The sequence below is a fragment of the Leptosomus discolor genome, chromosome 13, assembly GCF_034619465.1.
Source record: "Leptosomus discolor isolate bLepDis1 chromosome 13, bLepDis1.hap2, whole genome shotgun sequence".
NCBI lineage: Eukaryota > Metazoa > Chordata > Aves > Leptosomiformes > Leptosomidae > Leptosomus > Leptosomus discolor.
The window spans coordinates 21,803,319-21,821,001 of NC_141403.1; the positions used below are offsets into that span (position 1 = coordinate 21,803,319).

The 17,683-nt window shown below is 40.7% G+C and overlaps 1 protein-coding gene across 1 annotated transcript in view; it reads left to right on the forward strand.

Moving 5' to 3' along the window:
• The window catches only part of CTDP1 (CTD phosphatase 1), a 115,375-nt gene that overhangs the window by 22,084 nt on the left and 75,608 nt on the right, over positions 1-17,683 (forward strand). The window contains exons 6-8 of the mRNA XM_086472530.1: positions 5,358-5,448; positions 6,525-6,691; positions 9,868-10,953. Coding sequence (XP_086328656.1) covers positions 5,358-5,448; positions 6,525-6,691; positions 9,868-10,953 — 1,344 coding nt within the window. The remainder of the gene's footprint in view (positions 1-5,357; positions 5,449-6,524; positions 6,692-9,867; positions 10,954-17,683) is intronic.

Sequence of the window (17,683 nt, forward strand, 5' to 3'; positions counted from 1 at the left end):
AGTCACAGTTCCATAAAAATCAACAGCATGAAATTATCTCCTCCTTTGGGGAACCCACCCGCCCACACCACACGCCCCTCGCTGTTTCCTTTCACCAAAGGAAGTTTGGCTGCTATAAATCAATTTACAATGGTACTATTTGTGTCCTGGAGCTGAGATGCACTTACTTGAGGGAAAGCACAGCTCTAGCAGTATTCTCACATACTCTTCTCAAGAATTTAGAAATATTTTCTTTTAGTAGCTGAAAACTTGCATTTAAATTACAGCAATAATAGTCTATGGTGTGGGTCACTGGCTGAATTTTTTTTTTCCAGCGAACATAAAAGAAACCTACCCTGTTCTGCAAGCATATGGGCCTGATTCATGATAGGAGTGTGACCATGTGCTTAAAGTGTAAAACTGGCTTTCACCTCACCTTCAGTCTTCCTTGAGAGAACAGCATTTTCACCTCAGACATTCCTTTATCAAGTCTGTCACACTAAGACAATATAACTGACAATGTTTGAGGTTATGACTCTGCATGTCAAACTGTCCTTGCTGCTGTTCCATGCCTCCTAGCTTTTTTTTAAGGTATCGTTCTCATCTGCTTTTTTGTGCCACAAGTGCCTTGAGCAATGCTATCCCAATGATCCCACTTCTTGGCAAGCAAAGAAGATTCTAAAGTAGTTGTAGAGCTAGCTATCCTAGTCAGCTCTAGAATAGTTTAGAAAAAAAATGTGTAATTGGGGAATTCTTTATGCGTGTTAAGTGTAAGCCACAGAAGATGCTTGTAATGACATGTAAGACTTTGATAATCAGAAAGCGGTACCTATTTGTGATGTCCAACTAATTCTCCTTGAAAGAAAGTTCAGGAGAGGCATGTGCTGTCCTGCCCATCCAAGTGAACATTTCTACATTACTCAGTATTTATTGGCTGAGTTGTTTGAAGAATCTTCCCAAAGCTTTGTCAGCCTCACTCCTGGATCATACGTTGGATACTGCTAACGCATGAACACTTCCGTACCCTGCAGTCCTCATTTTAATCTCTGAGCTAAAATTTGGATTACCCTGCAGTCCCCATGCTGGCACAGACTGATACTTATAATGTGGCAAGCCTCTTTGTGGACATCATCCTTGAGCTGCTCCATCTGTTCCATGGAGGAAATAGCCACCAAATGAGCAAATCAGGATATTGCTGCTTCCTGACATCCCCAGACTTGTGGATTTTGCCTGAAGCAGTCTAACCTCATCAAAAACTTCCAAACTACAGGTGGATTACTTGTACAGTGATGATGGTTTCAGCTGAAATGTGTTGGTATGGAGAAACAGTGGATACAGCCTTTGATCCACACACTGGCCTGTGTAACCAAGATGCAGCAACAGAGAATTATGTGGCTAATACATACAGAGAGCACTGGATGGCAGTATTGGTTAAATGATTTCTCAGAGTTCTCAGGGGCAATGGGAAAACATTAAACTATGTTACATAAAGGAAGTACTTGTAACAAAATAGCAGGAATCTTTTCATAAGAAACAGGTTTTCTCAGGTCCTCCATGTACATCCTATATTTCTGTGTGAAATCTGAACTCTGAGCTGCTCCTTCCATGTCCTGGAACACTTTTTCCTCATTTTGCAGACAGGTGACATCTTGTTAGTTGTTTTCTCATTCCAGCTGACTCCTATCAGTTGTTAAGTTGGATTAGCTGACATTTATAAACACCATTTATGTCTTCTGAAGTAATTTCTCCTAGACCCTTTCTTAGTTTGACGCATTTACAGAGTGGTATCTTGTAGTACATTTATAAAGATGAGGTTTGGGTTTTATAATCTAGAGCTGCCTGTAGTATTTCTGTTCTACATTATTATTTTTACCATTTGTTACTTAATTTTTTCCCTACTCTGCATAAGAGAAGTTTGGTGTATTTAATACTGAAGTCAGCTTATATGCTGGTTGTAAAAGTCAATGCCACTGTGAATTTTGAGTTCAGAGGCCATTAGGCAACAATAGCACAAAGTGAAATCACTCTTAAGATTTATAGCAGAATCTAGAAGGTCGGACTACGTTGAGGGCACTCATATGTACGGTTTGCTACAGGAAGTGTACTACAGTATGTGTTTCAATAAATAATTGACAGAACATGTGTGTATATGTAATCACCAGTGTCTGAAGGTCTCCAATGCTATTGAAAGGCTGGGTCAACAGCTCTTTCCATGTTCTGCAGCAGGACCTGAAGTAGAACTGGAGGTGACCAGATTCTTCAGAAATTAAATTTTAGATTTATTTTTAAAAGGACTTCTTGAAATTCGTGTTGGATCCTACTGTCACATCACTTCTACCAGGAGTTGTTATTAAACTCAATCTGTCTCTAAGATTTGAGACTTCCCCGATATGGGTTAGTTTTGAACATTGCATCAGTTTTTTTAACTGAACTTTACAACTCTTATTTACAAGCTTACTTTCCTAAGAGGGTCTGTATCAGATCAGGTAACGCAGCTTGGTAAGACTGTATGTGCAAAGACCCACTCTGAGATACTGAAAAACAAAAAACGGGGTGGAATAGTCTGCTAGGTAAGTCTACTGAATAGTCCCTCGTAACATGGCAAAGGATAGTGATAGTGTCTTCAGTTTGTTCAGGGAGCTACTTAGAGGCATATTTGGCACGTTCTCTGATTTATGAGAAGAAACAGCAAGTCCTTGTCTTCAGTCATTTTGACTTTTACAAAAGCATTATTTTAAACATGCTTACAAAGTGAGAAATTCATCAACATTTATCCTTCTGCTGGAATGACTTGTGCAAACTGATACTTCTCCAATAAAAAAAATTCTGTTAAGAAAAAATTCATTATCAACACTAAGGCAGCAAACTGTGACCATAATAATTTTTCAGGACATGGCAGTGGGAAATGGATAGGAATAAATAAATACATGAAACAAAGGTAAGAGTACATCTCAGGAACACTTTAGCTGTTTCTGTTACTCAGTGAATTTATACATAGACCCTTTCATCACTCTGAAGTCCTAGAAATTTGCAACAAAAAGCCCCCACGGAAAAGTGATATCATCTACACAGATGCCTTTTTGCTGATATGTATTAAAGAAAAAGCCACCAATGCTTTGGAAGGTATCATCAGTTGAAACCTGCAGCTTCTTTATTAGAAGTTAATGTCTAAGCAGTGTACTATCATGAAATTCTAAATCTTTCAATATGTAGGTTGTGAAAAGGTTTTTATTTTGAAAGTGGTAGAGTTTTTCCATAATGAGGGTTTCCCAGTTCATTCTATTAGTGAAAGCAGTGTGTAACAGTGGTTTTATTTTTTTTTAGTAAAACAGTTAAATCTTAGCCCTTAGTTTTATCTTGGCGGACGTATCTGCATCTACTTATTTTTAATGTAAATTTATTGTTTTCTCAGATTTATGTTCTATTTGCAATTATCAACCAATTAAAAGTTGATGTTTTAACTAACAGTATGTGATCTAGCCGCTTGTCTTGTTTGCTTTTGCATGGAGTAGAATCACTAAATAGGTTAGTGCATAGCTGATAGAGCCTTTTCAGAGATTTGAAGATATTAACATCCTATTAAAGAAAACAAATTATTTATGCCTTGCACGGGTGAAAACATGAGGATTTTCTCTGTTCTATTGACTCAATTGGCTAGGCAACATCCAAAAGAAACCTAACAGTTTAATTTTGGTGAATTATCAAGGGGAGGGGAAAGTATTAAAATGAAATCTTTACCAAAGCGTTATTGAAAAGCTCCAGAATGCTTCCTCATCTCTGATCCCTGGCAGCCAGGGTTTCTGTGCTTGGGCTTTCCTAGTTCAACTTCCCTTTTCTTACCGTTTTAGCTAGACAACACTGATACTGAATGCCTCATCGTGCTTCTACTGTTTAATCAGTGCCCTCCTGTCCAACTTAGTGCAGAGAGTCCCTGTGTATTCAGATAATCAGTAGAAGAGAATTCGTTTGGGAAGAACAGCAACTTGTATGGCAGCTTATGCAGTTTGTCGAAATATCTGTGTGTATGGCAATAAATCTTTGTAGCTAATTCTCTCAATTCATTATGCCTAGGTACTGCAAGGGTCTCACTACAGGGGATGATTCTACGAGTTTGCAGCAATTCTTAAGCATAGTCGGGTGAGTTAAGGTTGAACCTCTGTCCTTAACTCGGAATTTTCTTGCTTTTATGGGTTTTAAGTTATTCCAATTACACATTAATATTAAATACATACAGGATCAACTTTTCAGAAGTGATGACTGGATTTTATTTTTTTTTAATTTATACCCTCTGTTTTTGGAGACCCAACTTAACATACTCTTGGGAGCTGGACTTCTAAAAGGAGTTGAACATGTGTGCTGTGCAAATCTCAGAGCTCCTTGAAAGAAAATTAAAGTTGGTCCTTAGAGTCTATAGGCATTTTGAACCCTGGTTCTGCCTATAAGATGACCACCATTTAAAACAGAATAAAGTAAAACTTTTTAAAGTTGTTTCCAGATAAGCATTGACTGCGTTGTATTATACATAATAATGAGAAGTTCATGCTAACTTCAACGCAAATTGAGTAAAATGAGAAATTCAGGTTAGCATGTAAAATGCTTTATAAGCGATTACGTGGCTGTGATCTGCTCGTGAAGACGGACTTCATTATTAGAGGCTAGGTTCAGAAGCATGTGCATGTGTGTTTGTGCACCCAAGTCACCGTTTTCCTAAATAGTGGCATTTTATCTTGCTTTAAGATCAGCTAGCACAACTTCTCCCGTTTTGTTTTTGGTGTGTCTTTAAGAGTGCAGTCAGAAAAGTTACTGAAACTCGGCCTAAATATTTCTAAAAATCCCAGGATATATCCATTATATGGAAATGTATTAAAGTAGTTGTTAGAGGTACAACTTAAAACCTACAAATGCAAGAGCTCCGGCTGAAACTGTCCCTTGACTTGCCCATTGTGCTTAAGTATCGCAGCACATTGCGGACTCTTGTGAGACTCCTCTGCAGTCCCTAGGCATAACGAGCTAAGGAGAGCATTTAGCTTTAAAGAACCACCTGTAGAGAGATACATGTAAGTTGCAAAAATCATGTGTATCTATCACCTGCTGTACTTTCAGCCTAATTTATTTGGCTGCCACAAATTTAGTTATTTTAGTTTCAATTTTGTTGCTATGTTGAAAGAAAATGAGACGGGATTTTAAAAATTGATCCCACTGCATTAGTTACAAATACTTGATCTGCTGTGCTTACCCTTTCCCCCATGCAATAACTCCTTCCTTGAAATTCTGTTCGTTAAACTGCTGTTGCACGGATTAAAATAGCTGGGTTGTATAGAACATAAACAAGGAACACGCATCATGAACGTTAACTTTCTAATTTCTTCTTTCAAAAGGTTTTTTGGATCCTGAAAAGAAGCTTTTTTCCCATCGGATATTGTCAAGGGATGAATGTATTGATCCATTTTCTAAAACTGGGAATCTTAGGTATGTATATGGGTCTTGTGCATTAAACAAAGAGACAGAATATGCTAAATATAATGAAGATTATTCCCTCTGTACTTAACATGTTTATAGTCCTTTTTCTGCCTCTTAAATATCAACACCATCTCAATAAAACTGGAATGTTCGGCATTGCAGCATTTTGGCTACTTCATGTGTTCTGTTCTACTAGAACAGTAAGAGTGTGAAGCAACGGCATCATGCTTTCACTTATACTTTTTGTTATAATAACCATATTTCTACTTTATGGTTGGTGCTCTTGAATAATGACTTGTACGTTGCGGGGTTTTAATTAAACCAAAATTCTCAGTTTGATGTTAATTCCTGTTTGAATATCTAGTATTCTGGCTTTCAGATGTGCTATACATCTAGCAGCTTCTGTTCTTTAGTGTTTCTGGAAATCAGGTCATCTAGAGCCTTGAATTCATATTCTAGTCTAAATTCAGGTTCTGATCTTTTTCAGAGTATAAAGCCAAGATTTTTTTCTAAAAGACAGATATGTTTAGTATTTCATAAAGCTAGATTAAAAATGGTTGCACCCTTCCCATCTGGTCATAGCAAATGAGAAGCTTTTTTCTTGTCTTGCCCTGTTTTCATATGCATGTGTACATCTTGAGTACTCTACCTCCTTCTCCTAAGCGATGTAAGTGTTAGTTCTTTTTGCTTCCTTTTTCTTGGATTGAATGAGTCTACTTCTTAAAAAGTGCAGTTGCGTCTTTTTCCTGTTTATATATAGATAGTGTATTGACCATGTGATAGTTGGCTTTGGGCTGTTTGTCGACCTAAACTGTGAAAACTAGCCTATAATGTTTTGTTCTTGCGGAGGTTCCTTCTTCTAGCCTTTGGGATGCAGATTAACAAATAACCGTTTCCTTTTTTAACAACTTCAATTAGTTTGAATATTTTGTTTTGACTTCTATAATTTTAATATTGCTGGTTAGTTTGTAAGTTCATATATAAGAATGCCCTGCAGACATGCTCATAATAAACCAGAACATCAACAGAAACTGCTTTCATTTTCTAAAACTGGATTAAATTTGTCAACTGTTTTTGTCTCTTAGAGATCTCTTCCCATGTGGGGATTCCATGGTTTGCATCATTGATGACAGAGAGGATGTTTGGAAGTTTGCACCCAATTTGATAACTGTGAAGAAATATGTATACTTTCAGGGGATAGGCGATATTAATGCACCTCCTGGATCAAGAGAAATTCAAATGAAGAAGAAGGGTAATTACATTGTTTTAAAACCGCCTTTACAACTTTTTCCGCTGGTCAAATGTGACTGATATAAGTCCTTGTGGTGGTCTTGCTATTATTGCTGTTGTGCTCAGATGAGCCATCCTAGACTGTTTTAGTTGACGGAGTGCTCCTGCGGCACAAACGCAAGTAACTTGGTGAAACTGAACTGTTCTTGTTGATATCTTCCCTTTTGGGCCACCACAGAAAAAGTGGAGCGCTGGTAATAGCATTTTGGCTGTTATGGCTGGAGAGCTGATTTGGCAATACACCAAATTGTTCAAGAACATGTGGAGGAGGACAGTTTCTCTCCTCCCTGCTCCATGTAAAACAAGGCAGTTTTTTCTTCTCTATAGGTTTTGTCTTTTCAGTCCCCTCCCCTGCCCCACTTTGAAGCAATAGTTAATAAACTCTGGTCTCAGCATACTGCTGAAAATGAATGTTTTGATCTCTGCTGACCTCCCTGCCTAAATCATGCTAATAAAATTAGTGTGGGGTTTTTAGTGTCTAGTGAACGTGGTGTTCTCGCATTTGACACGAGAACTTTGAGTAGGCTCAGCAGCATGATGCAAATAGTGGATTTAGAAGGTATCACTATGTTAGTATTAATTTGGGGGCAAAATGTATTTGATGGACAATGTCTAAGGAAAAGAATTGCAGGGCTTTTTTCCAGTTTAGCTAAGGTTTGGGGTTTTTTTAATTTGTGACATCGCTCTTTTCTTGAACTAAAGATGTCACAGAATCACAGAATGGTGGGGGTTGGAAGGGACATCTGGACATAATCCGGTCCAACCCCCTGCCAGAGCAGGACCACCCAGAGCAGGTCACACAGGACCGCATCCAGGTGGGTTTTGAATGTCTCCAGAGAAGGAGACTCCACCACCTCCCTGGGCAGCCTGTTCCAGTGCTCTGCCAGCCTTAATGGAAGAAGTTTTTCCTCATGTTGAGGCAGAACTTCCTGTGCTCCAGTTTGTGCCCGTTGCCCCTTGTCCTGTCACTGGGCTCCACTGAGAAGAGCCTGGCCCCATCCTCTTGACACCCACCCTTTAGATATTTTCTAAGTGTTGAGAAGGTCCCCCCTCAGCCTTCTCTTCTCCAGGCTAAAGAGCCCCAGGTCTCTCAGCCTTTCCTCTAGGAGAGATGCTCCAGCCCCCTCATCATCTTCACAGCCCCCCGCTGGACTCTCTCCAGCAGTTCCCTGTCCCTCTTGAACTGAGGGGCCCAGCACTGGACACAGCACTCCAGATGTGGCCTCACCAGGGCAGAATATAGAGGGAGGAGAACCTCCCTCGACCTGCTGGCCACACTCTTCTCCATGCACCCCAGGATGCCGTTGGCCTTCTTGGCCACAAGGGCACATGTCTGGCTCATGATCAACTTGTTGTCTACCACCACTCCCAGATCCTTCTCCACAGAGCTGCTCTCCAGCAGGCCAACCCCCAGCCTGTACTGGGGCGTGGGGTTATTCCTCCCCAAGTGCAGGACCCTGCACTTGCCCTCATTGAACCTCATGAGGTTCCTCTGCCCAGCTCTCCAGCCTGCCCAGGTCTCGCTGAATGGCAGCACGGCCTTCTGGTGTGTCAGCCACTCCTCCCAGTTGTGTGTCCTCACCAAACTTGCTGGGGGTGCACTCTGTCCCTTCATCCAGGTCGCTGATGAATATGTTGAGTAAGACCAGACCCAGCGCTGACCCCTGGGGAACACCGCTAGTCACAGGCCTCCAACCAGACTCAACACGACTGACCACAACCCTCTGAGCTCTGTCCTTCAGCCAGTTCTCAATCCACCTCACTGTCCACTCATCTGTCCCACACTTCCTAAGCTTACCTATGAGGATGTGATGGGAGACATTGTCAAAAGCTTTGCTAAAGTCGAGGTGGACAACATCCACTGCTTTCCCTCATCCACCCAGCAGTCATGCCATCATAGAAGGCTATCGGGTTGGTCAGGCATGATTTCCCCTGGGTGAATCCATGCTGACTACTCCTGATAATCCTCTTCTCCTCCACCTGTTTAGAGATAACAGCCAGGATGAGCTGTTCCATCACCTTTCTGGGGATGGAGGGGAGGCTGACTGGTCTGCAGTTTCCCGGGTCCTCCTTCTTGCCTTTTCTGAAGATGTAGTGATGTTGACTTTCCTCCAGTCTTCAGGCACCTCCTGTCCTCCATGACCTGTCAAAGATGATGGAGAGCAGCTTGGCAATAACATCTGCCAGCTCCCTCGGCATTTGCGGGTGTATCCCATCGGGGCCCACGGATTTGTGATGTCCAATATGGAAACAATAATAATGTAGTTAAACTGAATCAGGCCACTATGACATGGGACCTCTATGCTTGGCTGGTATTGTTGCTTGCAGGACAGGGACGTGCACGCAAGAGAGAGACAAAGTAGGGTGACTTCACCCCGTGGTCCTAATGAATGTCTGTGTGCAAATTTCTGGATGTCTACAGCTTCTTTAATTGTCTGTCTCTTCTGCAGACAGCTGAAGACACATCCTAAAACTGTTTTTCTGACTTTGTGTCTATTACTTTTACTTGCATTCCTGCAGTCTCAAATGAACCTCGAACAGCCTTTGTATTGCTAAAACATGTCTATCTCTTCAACTATTAAAATACAGTTATTTTGGTTAAGAAAAATAGGAAACATATAAAACCCATGGAATTTCATAGAGGAAGTTCCTGTAGCTGTGGCTGGATTGAGACTTTCTAAAGAGAATTTGGTTCTGTTTTGTTTTTTTTTTTCCTTCTCTGCAGTAGTTTCATTGCCCTGAGGTGTAACTGTAAAATTCATACTACAACATAAATCCTTTTAATGTTTGCATAAACAAATAATTACTTATGACCTGTGTGATTTTTCAAAAAAAAAAAAAACCCCGAAAAAACCCCCCAAAAACGAAAAAAAAACCCAAAACCAAAACCAAAGCTGTTTACACAGCTTCTTTACAAAAGTGAAGTTTAAGTTTGCCAGTTCTTTCTAGTAATTGTTGACACCTAAGATATCTTAACAGCTTTACAAGCCTAGTTGTCACTTCTAAACATAGTGAAGTCTACCTGCATATGTAAACTCTGTTTAAGGAAAAAGAAAATGAAATTTTGATTAAGTTTTAGAAAAAAAAAAACCTGAGAAAATATGTGTATGTTTTATTTCTTTCTTTCCTGTGTCTTAGTAAACCACTCTACAAAACCAGAGGCACTGGATTCAGCAGTGACATCAGCAAAAGATGCTGAAGAAATAAAGAATGTTATATGTGTAGAAGAACAAAGCAACGGTCTCAAGAAAGCTACGAAGGATACTTGCACTGCAAATGGAAGTACTGCTGTAAGCAGTGAAACATCTGACTGGGATATGAACTCTCGTGATAAAGTTAATGCCCAGGACTCCTTAAATGATAGCACTGATCATAAAGTGGACAGTGAGGTCGCTAATGATTTGACAAATACAAAAGAATCTCAGATTTTTTCAGAGCAAGGTGGTAGAACAGGGATAGAGAAGCAGCAAACCCGAGACAAGACAACCAATGACTTGGACTTTGAACTGTCTAGTGACAGCGACAGTGACGGTGGATTGGATACCAGAAAGTCGTCCACTTCTGTATCAGATAGTGAGAATGAGGAAAAAAGAAGCTGGAAGAAATCCAACCAACCTGTGCAGGATGTTAATTTGCAGAAAGGGAGTTGCACTGATGCGAGTGAGAAAAAGGATGGTCTGGTGAACCATTCTGGGGACACGCAATCTCTGCCTAGTGACAGTATTCATGACAAAAGTGATCTTGAAGCACAAGAAGAAAGTGAACAGGAAAGCCTTTGTGATTTAGGAAATGGGTGTGCAGACAAGAAAGAGGCTGAAACGGAGTCTCAGAACAGCGAACAGTCTGGGATTACTATGGGTGAGTCCTTAGACCAGAGTATGGAGGAAGAGGAGGAGGAGGATGATACAGATGATGATGATCATTTAATATACCTCGAAGAGATCCTTGTGCGAGTTCACACTGATTATTACACAAAGTATGATAAATACCTGAAAAAAGAAATTGAGGAAATTCCGGACATCAGAAAAATAGTGCCAGAACTGAAAAGTAAAGTGTTGGCAGATGTAACCATAATATTTAGCGGACTCTACCCAACAAACTTCCCCATTGAGAAAACACGGGAACACTATCATGCCACAGCACTTGGAGCTAAAATTGTGAAGAATCTGGTACTGAGCGCTGATGATCCTGACAAAGCAACACATCTCATTGCAGCAAGGACAGGTGGGTACATGAGACTTGAGTTTTCCATCAGCTTCTCTCCTATTACGTTTCATTCATGCCTTGAGCTGTTTCTCGTACAATTTACAGGCTTTAACGTAACTGAGATCCAAATTGAAATTAAAGGGAGGATTCTTCCTAAAACAATGCAGAAGCCTTTTTTTAAAGGCTTTTTTGCTGCTTTTCAGTTGTGGCTTTTAATTGTTAAAAGGAGGACCTGCTGCATAACCTCTGATGTAATGTGTCATGTCTCCCTTGGTTAAGAGTTGGTGATGCTGAGTCTTTGACTACTGAAGATGTTGAATAGCAACTTTAACATTTGTGTCAAAGAAAAGGTTATAGTGATCTTGCTATAAAGTTATAGCAGCACTTTCTTTCTCGGTTTCTCAGATTTCACCTGTCATGGTTCAGTTTCACTTTGTATGGAATTCAAATGATTTATCTTAAGAGACTGGAATCGGATGATACCCTGTCACTGCTCTGTGCATAGCCTGTGTATCTTTTGTCATGGGAGATGTAAGAGAGCTTAGCCTAACTTCTGATCTGCCTTTCACAAAGCTGCCTGTTTTTACGTAGGTGTGATGGACAGGAATGTCCTGTTGAGTAGCTGCCATAAAAGAGCTGAAAGGCCACCACTAGCTTCTAGGACAGATTTTTTTGTGCGCCCTGACCTTGGTTCCCTTATTGTTGGCCTTTTGAAGTTACATGGAATCTGGTAATCAAAACCATGAAATCCAAAAATAAAACTGCATCTTTTAAATAATCTAAAACTTCTAGGTAGTTTTAGGGTCTCTTTAGGTGTCCTAAGCAAAGAAAAACACGTCTGCTGCCTATTGGATAATTTTTTCTTGTCTGCTGTTCATGTAAGCTTTCAGTACATCAGAAGCAGCTTTGTTTCATCGGCTTGTACGGTAAGAGTGGAGTAAGAGTGGAGTGTATTTTCACTGGCTGCAATATAGATGCGTATACTTTTCTCAAAGTGCCTGTGACTTAAGAAATACCTGTTTGGTATTGGAACAAGAAATTGTTCCATCACTCATACAACTGAGCAGGAATCATGTCTTCCTGTTGATGAGGCAGTGATTTTAAAAAAACCTCCAATATTTAGTGGATAAAAGGAGAGTGGTGCAGTTCCTTAATTTGTACCCATTTAAATATTAAGTACTTCTAAAAATCCATGGATTAAAACTAGACAATTTATCAGTATATTGTGATATGCTAGTTAGCTGGGTTTTTATTTATTAGCCTGCAAACAATAAGGCTGTATATTTACTAGGCTGGTGTAAACTTACCTCACTTTCCAGTTGTCTCAATGTACAGCTCTAGTGACAAAAAGCATAGGTAGCTTTTACTAAAAAGCTGATAAGGGCAAGTGTAGCAAGGAGGGGCTGCAATATTGATTTAGTCAAGCAGCATCAGAATAAGAACTGTACGAAGGCTGCTGCAGTGAAGTACAAGTTTGTACCAATTGTCCTGATGTAGGTATGCCTTTAAGTAGCAAAAATGACCTAAAAACCAGAAAAGGCTGGAGTTGGTTCTGTTGAGATTAGCTGGGATTCTGATTTGTGAAGGTGTGATAGTTGAAATAGTGAATGGGAAGTGTTAAAGTCAGTGGATGTGTCAGTTTGGTACTCCATAGTTTTACTGCAGTTGCTGAAGAGCTTTCTCAGAACTGCAGGGATAGTGATACTCTTGTCAGCAAAGAATTGCACAAGTTTGTCATACGTCGTTGGAGACAGGGTAGCTGTTGATATAACTTTCATGTTTTTCCAATTTCAAATCTTAAAATGCTTCATTTCAAAGTTACTTGGTCTAACTTGCACTAGATGGCTGCTGAATGGAGTTGTATGTCGGATGCAACTCCTGTGGGATAAAATGGTGTGGTAAAATTGATAGGATAAATGTAAATGAGACTCTCACAAATGTCTGTGTTTCTCCAGAGGAAAAAATGTGGAGTAACATTATCACATGCTGTGTACCTTAACATAATGAGAAGCAGTTGAGTCTTTTTTAATGCTTATTTTTGGAATATACAGCTTGGTGGGGGTGTATGTTTACACAGATACATGTACAGTCCTTGTATTCTACTGTTCTAAGCAAATCCTTCACTACCTGCACATTCTTAGTGAATCATCCACTACTGTAGATCTTAACACAAAAAAACTGGGTTAACTTTAGATTTTGATTACATTACTGTAGTGTGCTTTTACAGTATTTGACTTATTCACACACTTCGAATTAATTTTTTGTGTTCTTTCAAAAAATACCTTTCAGGATGACTTGTATTTTTCAGACTTTTTGTCAAGACCTAGACTCTTCTTCAAAACAGTCATGTAGTGTTGGTGCTGCACTAGATACTTAAAATTTATTCAAATATTGCCTGCTAATGACAACAAGAGATCACAAGAATACTACTATCCATGAATTGCTGGGGTGCAAAACCTTTATTGTCCATATGTACAAGCTGACCCCTGAATTGTGCTATTCTAGAAGACATACCTTTGTAGTCTTTTCTGTCTAATGAGCAAGGCTATTGTCATCTTTCATCATCACTTAGTAATTATTTCTGTAACAGTGGCAGTGAAATGGGGGGATTTAGAGTGAAAAAACTATGTTCTCCAGTAAGCCCTTTTTGTAAGATTCTTATGGATTGCTTGTGGTTGTGGTTTTGTGCTGGGTTATTGTTTATTGAGCTGAAGACTGTATTATCTCACCTCTGGTTAGACAGGAGTAGTTATGCTGCGTCGTCATAATTTTGTGAGGGAAACTCTGAAGTTTAATCAGAGATTTTAGGGATATAAACTGTCCTGTTGTGGAGCAATTGCTGGGGCACTTAAGATACCTTCACCTACATAGTGGTGAGGGAGTTTCCCCTCCCCAGTGGATTGCAGCTGATACACAAAAATCTGCTTCCTAGTGATTCCCTGGGCAACACAACCTGCAACTGTAGATGTTGGCAGCAGCAGGGCAGCCTGGTGTGCTGGCTGTGAGAACTGACACGGAGGGTGGAGCCCATGGAGGCACCGCGGCCGGGCTCTGCGATACCGTCGCCAGGACGGGAACGTGATGATACCACGGAACTGATGAGCTGGGGGGTTGCTACCCTAGGCCTGCAGTCTGTCATCTTCTTGACAAACTCATGTCCTGAAGCGAACTTGGCTTGTTATAATCTCGTTTTAATACCAAAACACACCTCCATCCCAAAAGCTGACGGGCTCCCGGGTGTGACTGGCTCCCACTGAGCCTGTGCTCTGCATTGTCTCTAGTTTATACCTTTAAAAGCAAAGTGAGGAAATGTTATACCAATTATAACAAAGGTATGTATGACTGGAGTCACTCAGGCTCCACCTGAAAAGTAAAAAAAGTAATATAAAAAATAGCTTAAGACAGGAGGAGGTTAGGGAAGATGTCATCGATGACAAGTCACGTACCATCTTTGACTTCTGGGATCAGTCGACAGGCTGAGCCTCTTTTCCCCCCCCCCATAGAGACACCTCTGGGTAAGACTCAAACACTCGTTTACACCGAGCGTGCCTCGGCAAACTTAGCAATCTGTATAGTGTTGCTTCTGCAACTTGGTGTGTTTTAGAACAAGGCTGTGTTGTTGTTTGCAATTTGCACGTGCTTTGCAGGCAGTGAGTTTGTCCCTGGCAATGCCAAGAACTTGTGTGTCCATTGCTGCTCCAATGGACTGCGCTGGTATCAGTCTAGCGTGTGAGCTCTGGTGAACGTGACCACTCTTGCACGTGGCTGTGCTAGTGTCATCGAGCACCACTAGGCTGATACTGGACACAACCAGACTCCTGGAGTCCCATTGGGCATCAGTCAGCATCTAAGCCCAGCGCCCCCGGCCCCTTTGACATCCAAGGACAAGCTGGAACACCAGGGGGGTTGATTTTCTGCCAAATTCCTTTGCCCTTTAATGCAGCACTGTCACAGCTGGACTTGTGGTAATTGAGCTGTCAATGTGATTTTCATACTGATTCTTGTGTGATTAGAAAGCAAATTCTACAAGTCTGGGTTACTGCCAGTAAGTCATACAAGCGTGGCCTCTCTGGCTTGCGTGGCAACCATCTGAAGCACTGCTTGATGTCTAACTGTGACCTGGTGAAAGGGGGAAACAAAACCATGTCCCTTCTTGAGTTTTAGTCAGAATTCAATGACCTGACGCCAGGCGACGTTATGCTGCTTTTTTCTTTTTTTCTTATTTTTAATGAAAAGGTGATTTTTAAAACATACCTGTCAGTTCAGTGTTTCTGGGTGACCCCACTAACAGTGGAGTCCCGTGTCTCAGACCAGCGAGTGAACGTAGACATTTACGTTGTGTTAGCTGAGCTGCAGTAAATGGCATACGCTTTGTCCGCAGCAGCAGTGGAGGTACTGTTGGCTTTTGAGCTTAAGACAAAGAATTTGTCAGAGGAAACGTAAAGAAAAGAAGTCCAGTGTGGAACAGGGTACCCCCTGGGTCTTGGAGTGATGGGGTTTCCCCCTGCAAAGTGACCACATCATAGGTTGGGGTATGGAATGAACAGCCAGTGAATACCATTTTAGACTGTATTTACAGCAACTTTGCCAGCCTATTGCAGTAAATAATTTAAATTTCTTTTATTCTTTATATCGATTTGCCTCTTTCTCTGTGGATAGGCAGCTTGTTTCTCTGCAGACACAGATACTGTGAATTCTGGAAAGAAGTAATTCCTTGTTCTTGGAGAAAATTGGGATTTTTTTTCATTATATATGGAAGAAAATACCGTCTATCTGAATTACTGTGAAACACAAGGATCTTTGTATCATCTAATCAGCTTTAATAAATCTTGAGTGACTTGGAAAAGGCTACCCTATAGTCCTTTCCACTTACCTATGAGCTGCATAAATCTTGCTTCAGTTCTTGAAACATCTGCTGTTAGCTTTAAGCAGCAGTAAACTGCCCGGGATGATGAGTTGTTATAGCTGTGCACACACCTGGCTAAGCACTTACCGCGCTGTTTCATAAACCTTGTTATGTTCCTTCCTGAACAGATGAAAGATACTGTAGTTGGTTTTCTTCTTGAGTTTTTTCCTGGTGGAGCAGATAAAGCTGTTCAGATCACTTAAAAATTACTGCATTGTGATAGGAGCACAAATATGTCAGTTTAGGCCCTGAATTTTTCTTTTCTTTTTCAAAAAATATTTCATTCTGTGTCTCTTCCTGTATTTTGAAAGTTATATGGGAAGAATTTCCTTACTTTTGGTGACTTAGCCTAGGTCAAGTTTTGCTCAATATCGTTAAATATCAGATAACGTGAACATAGCCAAATAGGCAGTGTAACATTTTGTCTTAGTCTTTGTAAACATGCAGCTTAGCTCTCAATTGTCGATGTTGCTTAAGTGCCTAGTGTGCTTCATACTTTGGATAAGACAAAATAAACTGCTGTAATGAAACTGTATGTCCTGGAGAACACCTGTAGAAGTTTATTGTTGCATTATTGATTTTGGTCACTTTTTTTAGTCATGAATTGTCAAGATTAATAGAAGGCTTTTTTGTACTTTGAACCTTTGTTTGCAACTGCAAAAGTAGAATTGATGAGTCCCTTCCCTGGGTTTGAAAGTAACCTTTTCCTAATATCATATGCTTCAGGCTGTACCCATCAGAGGGTAGATGTGATGAATTTGAACACTAGCTGCTCCGTGTGGAAAGGCTTGTGTGCCTTTTAACTTTTTGGAACAATTTTAGAGTACAATTTGGAGAAGGGAAACATGATCAGAGGAGAATAATGCAAAAAAAGTAGTCCAGAAAAACAGGTTTTCTCTAAGTGACTTTTAGCCCAGCTGGGTTATTGAGATGTCCCTAGCTGCATCAGAGGTACTATTGCTTGGATAGATCAAAATCCTCTCTGCTATTTCTTCTTAACAAGCTTATTTCTAAAAGGGGAAGTTCCACTGGGGAAAGGGAGAGGAGAAGGCAAGGATATGAAATATTGTGGTACTATTTCTCATACCCAGTTAAACTTGCCTTTCCACCAAATCTTGCCCTTAAGAACATCATACATGTGAACTCTTGATTTGTGAAGATGTCAACTAGAAGGCAGCCCCTGAGATGACACGATTGTATCGCCTCCTGTGACTTTCAGTCTGCTGGAGCCTGCAAAGGCGGCTGTGCTTTAGAAATGGGGAGGAAGCAGAAAGCCTTGGTGTGAGGTGAGAAAGGGCAGGCTTTTGACCCTTGTGAGGTGGGTTTGGTTACACACCGGTCTTCGTGTCGCCGACTTGAATTGTGTGTTAATGGCGTGTACCTTTCGGAGTTATTGTTTCAGAACTGTAACAGTTTGGTACCAAACGGTGCCATTTCAGCTTTCGTGTTTAAGGTGTCCGTTGCAACCCTGTTGACTAGAAGAAGGATGCACTTAGCTCCTCACAAACATCCCGTGCGAAGCCATCGGATGTGCATGAATGCAGAATGTGTACGTGAGTGGAACAGGCAGCAAGATGAAGCCCCTGACGAATCGTCAGTGCAGAAACATCAGTTCTGAAAATAGTTGGAGGAAGCAGTCTTCTCGCTTAACTTCACAGATTTAACATGAGGTGGAAGTGCAGTTTTATGGTTTTGTTCAGGTTCCCCTTGATAAAGTCCAAAAGGAGCAGCAATATCTTCAGCTGGGCAAATGGATGTACTACAGTATCAGTTAAGCTTTTCTTCAGGGTATCATAAGCACAATCTGTCTGTTCAGTAGCACCACCAACTCTGGCTAATGGT